Genomic DNA, 9,026 nt, shown 5'->3' with positions numbered 1-9,026 from the left:
CTCCTCTCACGCCCCGTCGCTCAAGAATTCGTCTTCTTCACTCACAACATACTCTTCTCTGCCGCACCCTCGTCCGTCCCAACAGAACCAGCCGTTCCGCCCGCACATGCCTGGAAATTCCTCACATCCCTCCCCGAACCCAGGCCGAACCAAGACCAGCAATTGACACCTCGGTCTCCCAGCGGGCCAGCCCCCGGCAGCCACCAGCTCCCCTGAGCACCAGCGCCAAACGAAGAGCACCCCCCCCTCTAACCCCCTAACACGCCTTGGCTCCCCACCTCGGCCCTATAATTCCCTGGCTCTCGCCGCCCGCCACAGGCCTTCGAAGCCCTCTACCACTCCCTGCCAACCCAGTCCTTCGGTACAGGGTTCGTTCGCCTGCACCAACCTCACTTCACCTTTCTTCCAAGGCCCTCCCCCCATCCCCTCCCCCTCCCTTCTCGGCCATCCATCCCCACCACTGCATTCGGCCACGCTTTACCTTAACCTGCGCCCACCCATCGATCACCCAGAAGCAGGCCGCCTCCTTCGACATCTGCTTTTTGTCGACCGCCAACAGACAGACAAAAGGACGAGGGAAAAAAATACACTTCCACCTGCTGTTCTCTTCTGCCGAAAAAAAATCCAGCCACCTCTTTGGTTTGTGCATCCAGACTGTTCTTCACGCCTGGCAGCACAAAAAGCACCACTGCTCCTTCGTCCACATCTCCCGTCGCTACTCTGTTTGCGACTCCCAGCTTCAACCACTCCAGCCCGCAGCACAAGCAGCTGTTTTGTTCGCTCAACGAGTCGCGTCTCCTCGGGCATAAGCCCGCACGCCCAGGCGTCTCTTACGTCGCCGCTTCTTCCCATACATCACCTTTGGCGGTCCTTAGACTCGCTTCCTCTCGACTTTTTGGGCATCGCGACCTCTCCAGCAATACCCACTGCTTACCAACGCACCTCGCCAACTAGACGACTGGTCGGCTGCCAAGTAACCTTGTCGCGACTGTCGTCATAAAGACCCGCCACCCACCACGACAAACAACGACCTTGTCTTCACACCACCCGAACTCCCACTCTGTTCAACCCTCGTGCTCGCCCGTAAAATGAATAGCGCACCTCAGTCCAGAGTCGGCTCAGTGTCGAGCTCGAAACCCCCGTCTTTAAAGTCTCACGACGACTCCGTCAAGCGATCGCCGCACATGAACCCGCAGAACGGCCAAACCAACGGCACCGCCAGTCGGAATGGTAGTGTCTCGAGCAGCGTCAACGGCAAGACCTCACCTCCTCCCGACGCTCTCCTCCAGCCTGTCGCCCGCCCCACCGTGTCCATGAAGGACAAGCTTTCCCGCATGTTCTCCCACCGTGAAACACCACGGTCAACACCCTCCGTCACGCCACGTCGTGCCAGCTTCGACGATGACGCAGCGAGACCAAAGAAGAGCTCGCCGCCGATACCGCGCAGTACGCCCGCCAACGGCAACGAGAAGGCGAGCGAAAAGTCTGCCCCTGCGGTTAAGCCAAAACCCAAGGAACTGCACCGCTTCATGCCCGATGAAGACGTCCAGGGTGGCCACTCACACCACCTCAAGTCCAGTCGCCGACAGGAAAAGCTTTCGGATATGTGGCGCATGTTGCTCGGAAAGAAGCAGGAGATCGCAGAAAACGACCTGTCACTCGTCTCTATTGGGTCGATACGTTGAGGGATGAGAACCGCGATGATGTGGCTGGAGACAGGAAAGGCGGACCCAACGCGTCAGTCTCGCTGATACAAAAGTACGGAAAATGCCACGAAGTTGTCGGACGTGGCGCCTTTGGCATTGTGCGCATCTCTCACAAGAAGGCCGAGAATGGCGCCGAGAAACTGTTCGCCGTCAAGGAGTTCCGTCGCCGTCCAGAGGAGACGGAGAAGAAGTACAGCAAGCGTTTGACAGCCGAGTTTTGCATTTCCTCGTCCCTGCGACACCCCAACGTCATCCACACGCTCGACCTTTTGAAGGACGCCAAGGGCGACTACTGCGAAGTCATGGAGTTCTGCGCAGGCGGTGACCTGTACACGCTGGTGCTAGCCGCCGGCAAGCTCGAGGTCCAAGAGGCGGACTGCTTCTTCAAGCAAATGATGCGCGGCGTGGAATACCTACACGAGATGGGCGTCGCCCATCGTGACCTGAAGCCTGAGAACCTCCTCCTTACCACACGTGGTGGCCTCAAGATTACTGATTTCGGCAACGGCGAGTGTTTCCGCATGGCGTGGGAGACAGACCCCCATATGGTCTCTGGTCTCTGCGGATCGGCCCCGTACATCGCGCCTGAAGAATACGTGGACAAGGAATTCGACGCCCGCGCCGTTGACGTTTGGGCATGTGGTGTCATTTACATGGCCATGCGGACCGGCCGTCACCTTTGGCGCGTCGCCAGGAAGGACCAGGATGAGTTTTACGATCGCTATCTCGCCGGACGCCGTGATGAAGAGGGGTACGGTCCCATCGAATCCTTGCACAGAGTGAGCACCCCCGTACAAACCGTATGTAATTGTCTCAGCCTAACATGTCCCAAGGCCCGCTGTCGGAATGTCATCTACTCCATCCTAGACCCGAACCCCACGCGACGTATCACGGCCTCGCAGGTTCTCAAGTCCGAGTGGGGTCGCGAGATTACCCTCTGCAAGGCCGGCGAGGAAGGTCTGTGATCGTCAACCGACATAACGCCCCCTCCAACCCCGGATTGGCAACCATGTGAACGATATGATTGACCAAGATTCGAGGAAATTCTTTCCTTTCCCTCCCCGTGACAACAGCAACGATTGCCGAGTTGGTATGCGCGCAGCGAAAGAGCATCGGCGTTTGGCGTTGAACGAAAGCTTCATTGGGGGCATTGGGGCGCCTCCCACACCCTCTGCCATCCCCCCTTTATTCATTTTATTTTTATTTTATTCTTGGTTTATGCATGCCACGCACAGTACATAGGAGAATATCCGCGTTGCTCTCGTGGGACAAGCACTGATGGGGCGACGCTTGAGGATTGAAGGCTTGATGTTACAGGCACAAGCCCTGACGCTGGGAAGTGTGTTTGCTTGGGGTGAAGCAGGTCCCACAGCCGTGTAGAAAGAAAGCCTGTTCTATAGTTTACCAACGATGGCCTGTGATGAATTCAGGCATCCAGAAATAGTTCGAAGCTGCCTTCTTTGGCTGCCTTCTTCGCCTGTGACGGGGTGAGTTGTCGCTTCCGCATTTGCGTTTCAGAGGCGTAGGTCGTCCGAGCCTTCTGCCGATGGAAGTAGTACCTGAGGCCGTCGTTACGTCCCTCGAGCTGTGACTACCTCGGACACTCGTTACTACCCATCTGAAAGGCGCTCCATCGTAACCGTCAATCCACCATCTTGAAAGCCCTCGCCACAATGAGTAGAACAAGCCCAAAAGGCAGCTTGGCGCACATGGCTTCTGCACAAGGGAACTCCGCACGCAGCTTGCCCCGAAGTGCTCAATGCTTCCAAAAACAGGCAGAGGAATGCGCACAGCACGCACAAGCGGAGAGGAACCCAGGTCGTTCGTGCGAGCTGCGCGAGGCATATAGATCCGAGGAATCTATACTCCAGCAGGAGGCGGGTTGAGGAAAGGGAGAGGGGTGACAGGCAGAAAACAGCCGCTCCGTTCTCTCCGCGTCTTGTCGTGCCGAGCACCAGATATCTCTCGCTCGTTTTCGCGGAATCATCTTCCGGGGGCGAGTTGCCCGTGCACACTGCAGAGGTGAGGCAGCGGTCAAGTCCCAGCGACTCGGCAAAGTAGACGAGATGCGTGGGCATGCTACTCAACTGTGGCGCCCGTGGGGCTTGAAGGATATCCTGTCCAGCACTACATGGTCTTGAACAAAAGTAGCCAAGGTCACAAATGGTCAGATGCGTTCCAGTCAAGTATGGGGAAGAAACGAAACCCTATTCACGGGCAATGAAGATTACTGTACGTGTACAACGACCCCTTCCGCTCCACGCCCGCTCACTTTCCTCTCCTCCCCTGACCGACTATATGTCCACACACAGCCTCAAGTAATCCCCACGTAAACGTACAAAACCCGAATCAATTCGCCTCCGCCGTTCATGTGTCTCGTTTCCCATGCCATTCGGGTCAAGAAGGTGAAAGATGAAGAAGTAGTAGAAGAAGAAAGAAGGGATTCTCTCGCCAAGATTGCATCTCCAGGACATAAAAAACGAGGAAATCAACATGGTGGTCAGCGCACCCAAGTCCCATCCAGCCCAAAGCACCGGCCGTCTCGCGTTTCTCGAGCCATCCCATGCCATTTGCACAGATAAGCAACGGGTTTGCCCTGAGCCATGAACGAAGTGAATTTCGACATAGGAAATGAAACGACGTGTTTCATGAAGATCTTTTATCGTTTTCCTTGTTACTGTTGTTCCGTGTTTGCTACAGCATAGACCATGCTCTTCATTTTCTCTTCGCTGCTCCTTGATGAGAGTGTAAACAAACCGAAGACATTAAATCCTGATACACCTTGCGCATGATCAAAAGCAGTGCAACCAGACGAGACGTAGTGCGACCTCATGAGTGGAAGAGGTCCCAAGCCCGCTCACATAACCGGAGGAACTCCTCTCGCTTGGCTTGTTGCGTTTCGGAGCTGTCGCGGCCCGCGCCGAAAGGTCCGCGTCGTTGTGGTGCGGGACCATTGCCCAGAGGCGGGCTGGCACCATCTTCGTACTCGGCTCGTGTTCTCCTCCGGCTGGCGCTCCGGCTGGCTTCCGCGGCGCGGCTACCAGGAAGGGGGGAAGGTGGGGTTGGTGGCTGGGGTCCTCCGTAGTGAACAATCTTCGGCAACAGCTCCGCCCTGCCTCCAGCGAGTTCAGCTTGAGCCTCCTCAGCCGACTTGTATTCCCTTGGACGGCCAGGGGTGGGAGCTTGATGTTGCATGTTCGGTGGTGGGTGGCTCGGGGATGTGAGCGGTGCCCGGCCGTTTCCAGAATACATGGAGGCGGGTGCGTTGTCTGGGTGGCCAGAAAGCCCCTGGCCAAATACATCGGCAATGGGCGGCAGCCGATTGGACGTCTGGTTCGCCGGGACATGGTGAATGTGAGAGGTATTTGACAGTGTCGACGGCTGGTTTGTGATGTGGCGGGTCAGAGGATGCGGGTTGTGGCGGCCGGTGAACGTTTGGCCCAGAGGTGCGGATTGAATCACTCGTTCATTGGCAAAGCTCTCTGCAGCTGGTGCCATGATGGACAATCCGGGTGGCGCTTTGTTGCGGCGCGACATGCCGGGAGTTTTGGCGGCAAATGCCGACGCCGGAGGCTCACGACCGGCAGTGTCAGGACCGTCTCCCTTTGCCGACTGCTGCTGGTGCAATCTCTGCTCGATGAGATGGCGCTGCTGGTCCCTAACGCTCATGCTGCGCTGGAGCTGCTCCTTCATCAGAGGATCTTTCGTAACAAAACCTGGCGAAAGGCAAGCGATGCCAACCTCCTGGATACCGAGACCATCTCGCGCGGTCAGAGGACGAGCAGTGCCGGGTTGGTTGGAGCCAGGGTGAGATCCCTTGGATAGATCCAGCTTGCGCGGTCGATGCCTAGCCGTGGCAGGCATCTCTGGGGAACCGGGCTCTTTCTTGACGACGATCTTCGGGGGTGGGTTAGAGGGCCTCGAGCTTCTGGGAAACGCACGCGTATTAGCAAAAGAACAGGAACGTATTATGCCAGGTTCGTCGATCGCCCTCAGCAAATGCGGATGCATTGCCTCACATCAACCGAGGACACTGTCGCGGCACGCGCAATTTATTGGACAATGCTTACCCGCTGAGAGGAGAAGATCTGGTACCGGCATTTCCCTTGGGGCTGCCGCTGGCTGATCGGTGTGCTGTCGTGCTGGGAGTGCCCGCCGGCGCAGATGGCGCGCTGCGTTGTGCTGATGGGGAGGGCATGGATGCCGAGGCGGATTTGGCCGGTAGCGAAGGGGGCGGCAGGTCGGAAGCGAATGAGGATCTGTCGTGGGGCGCGGGCGAGGGAGCCATTGCAATGACAGCACTCATAATTGCGATGTCGTCAAAACTTCGTTTGCGAAGCGTGAAGTGGAAGAAGGCGGTTTGCAAGAGCGTTGGGGGGCGATTGCGAGAGCCCTCAGGATCCGAGACCGGGTTTTCTCCGTGGACTGGGAGACCAGTGTCTCAGGCGGGCGGGTAAGGAACCTCTGCGGAGCGTTGCAACCGCTTATGCTGATCAGCGTTGATTGATAATTACAGGGCACGTCGTCGCGAAAGATCGTCGCTGAAGGCGTCCTCTTTTGGACGGCTATCGGTTCTCTTGAATTTACTCCCTCCTCGCGTCAGTGGCACGAGTCGAACGGGGTTGTAATGGTTAAAAGAGTGAAATGGTGGTGGTTGGGCGCGCGATGGGTGCAGATGCGACGGTCGCACGTCTAGTCCGTGTGCCTGCCGGTTGGTGGGGAAGGATCAGTTTCGTGAAACTCGGGCGCTCCTTCTTTCTAGGTTGTGGTGGCTGCAGCGTGGCTCTTGGCTCGTCACAATGGTGGGCTGACGGGCGGTGGGCGGTTGCAGTTAAGGGATCGACTGTTTGCCGTTACAATGGACCCTTTCTTCTGTGCCTGTTTCGTTTGGCGTGCCTTTCCTTGTCCCCGTGTGTCGCTGGCTGGAGAGCTTCGAGTCGCACCGAGAGGGAAGCGATCAAATAAATGGAAAAGATAAGCTTGGCGGAGGAAGGGTGGCTTTCAAGTTCCAAAAAGTGCGGAGCCGGTGCGGATGCACGCGCTGAGTTGATGGCCGTCTGTCTATCACCTAATCAGGTAGGTAGTCAAGGGTGGGTGAATGGAATGCTGCAGTTCGTGCTCCAGCTGTTCAGGCCTGGTCGGTGGTCGCCGATAGACTATGTTCGATAGAGGCAGCAGCTCAGGTCGAATTCAGGTGTACCAAAATTAGTTTGCCGGTAGGAATGTGTACTGATGCGGTAGGGGTCCGGTTATATTGATTAGGCGTCAGTGCTAGGTAAGAGAGCGGGCACGACGGGGCGAGAAGCGAATCTTTCTGAGTCGCTGGCGACGAGTCGTTGGTGTGTCTGCTAATGGGGATGCCGAAGAGGCTCGGTCGTCAAGAACAGGAGAGGCGTTGGCCCAAGAGGCGAGTAGTCTCGTTCGAAGGAAAGAAGAATAGGTGAGAAGAGAGAGGCCTGTCGGCGGCGAGGGGGGCGGACAGCGGGTGGAGGGGTGTTTAAGCAGACGCAGCCGTGAAGCTCAGCTCAGGTGGCAGAAGGGACGAGCCAGGGGCCCGTGGAGAAGGAGGGGTCCCGGAGATGTTTTATTGCCTTGCAGCTGCCTGCACGCCGTTCAGCCTGGGATGGTCCTTCCGCGGTCCTTGGACTTCTGAGTGCTGGGGGCAAGCTGGGGTCAAGTTGGAGGGGGGTAGCACTGTCCGAAAAGATGAAAGGGGGGCCAGTCAAGTGTGTGATACAGTGTTCACGGCATGGCGGCGTGGCAGGCTCGCAGGGCATGGCATGCCATTCTTGAGAGTCTCCTGCTGCTGGCCCGTCTTGGGGGTCCTGGGCTGGCAGGAGCTGACCAGGACTGAAGAAGAGGAATGTACCATGTAATGGAAGGCAGGACCTGCCACCGGGTGTGGATCTGCGTAGGGTGTTTGGGATTGATGCTAACGAGCCACCAGCGCTGCACCCGTTGTTTCTGATTGGGCTCCCCTGTCGAATCTGCGACAACTCGATCCCATCTGGACCAGTGCACTCAACTCGACCCTGGGACTGCCTTGACTGCTTGTGCCCTACCACCGGCGGCCGGCGGTGGCCAGCGCGACCGACAGCGTTAGACTCGCGATGTCTTCGACCTTCCGACGGCAAAACAAGACCAAAGGAGGCAGGCTATGGAGGGGGGGCTTGCAATGCCGTGCCTTTGTCTTCGCCCTTCCTCTCCTGTCGCACGTGTTACCCTGCAGGCGACATTGACTGCATGCATGCACAGAGGGAGCAAACTCTCCCCTATCCGACCAACCTCGAATGGCCAGCATACTGCGCCTTCATTGGCCCCCGAATCGCTCTCTGGCTTGTTTCAAGCGCCGTGGTCTCTGGCCACTGAGCCTTGTGAGTCCCCTGAGTGGTCCGTATTCTCACGGCCAACCACCCACGCCATGCCAATCCATCAGCACTAGCCTATCGTGAAAGAGCCGGCTGAACCACACGAACCGTCGAACCGTCGCGAACCATGGCATTCGGAACGACGGCTCTCGATACTATGGCCGTAGATCGTTAGATACTTTGACGTGAGGGGGAAGGAGGGCCTGCGGTACGGGTTGACCGCGGGCCCATGGCCGACTTGGCCTCCTGTTCCCCTCCGTCTGCCTCGCCTCACTGCCCCCATTGCTCGGCTCGTGGGGGGGTGGCGATCCCAAGGCTACAGTACGTGTGTGCATCAACATAAACCAAACCAGGTGGTCGTGACAGACCCTTGGTAATCTCCCATCAACCATCGTGCGGAAGAAGCAATATTGACCTCACATGTGTTATATCCCGCTGGTTCAAGTTCCCACCGCCAATAGAACCCTGATACAGCCGGTGTCATGTCCAAGTCGCAGCCAGCGTCCAGATCCCATCTTTGTTGTTGCTGTCAAACGGACAGGCGCTCATCGACAGTCTGATCTTTACTGTCAACAGACCAAGAGGCGCGAAAAGCCACGCGCGCGACGGGTAGGGCAATCATCCCATCCTCATCTTGTTGAAACCAGATCCTCGCTGCATGACCTCACCACCGCCCACTGAAGGACTCTGTACAGCGACATTCGGTACCCCCTCCGAGCCCTACGAGAGTTGTTGTGGCGGTGGCAAGTGCCCAACATTGCTCGCTTTGCAGCGTTGCTACCCTTTGTCCATGACCAAGGTTTCGTTCCCTCCGCAATTCGCCAACCGGCCCCAGCACACATGCTGCAGGGGCCGCCCGACAGTGAAGGGTGAGCCTTGTCGAAACGTCCCTGACGATCCCCCCTCCATCCCCGGTCACCATCTGACGACACGTCTCGCCCATCAAGAAGTG

General features: G+C 57.5%; 2 protein-coding genes across 2 annotated transcripts; one reads left to right on the top strand and one right to left on the bottom strand.

Moving 5' to 3' along the window:
• Positions 1 to 1,184: 1,184 nt before the first annotated feature.
• VDAG_05949 (serine/threonine-protein kinase hal4) lies at positions 1,185 to 2,671 on the top strand (the record flags this gene model as incomplete). Its single annotated transcript, XM_009655346.1, has 2 exons — positions 1,185 to 1,446; positions 1,575 to 2,671. 2 exons carry the CDS (start codon positions 1,185 to 1,187, stop codon positions 2,669 to 2,671), a joined length of 1,359 nt encoding a protein of 452 aa, XP_009653641.1.
• Positions 2,672 to 4,535: 1,864 nt separating this feature from the next.
• On the bottom strand, positions 4,536 to 5,994 carry VDAG_05948 (uncharacterized protein; the record flags this gene model as incomplete). The annotated part of the gene is made up of 2 exons (XM_009655345.1): positions 4,536 to 5,634; positions 5,777 to 5,994. 2 exons carry the CDS (start codon positions 5,992 to 5,994, stop codon positions 4,536 to 4,538), a joined length of 1,317 nt encoding a protein of 438 aa, XP_009653640.1.
• Positions 5,995 to 9,026: the final 3,032 nt, after the last annotated feature.

The sequence above is a fragment of the Verticillium dahliae genome, genomic scaffold (genome assembly GCF_000150675.1).
Source record: "Verticillium dahliae VdLs.17 supercont1.11 genomic scaffold, whole genome shotgun sequence".
Lineage (NCBI taxonomy): Eukaryota > Fungi > Ascomycota > Sordariomycetes > Glomerellales > Plectosphaerellaceae > Verticillium > Verticillium dahliae.
This window is presented reverse-complemented; position numbering and strand designations above follow the sequence as displayed.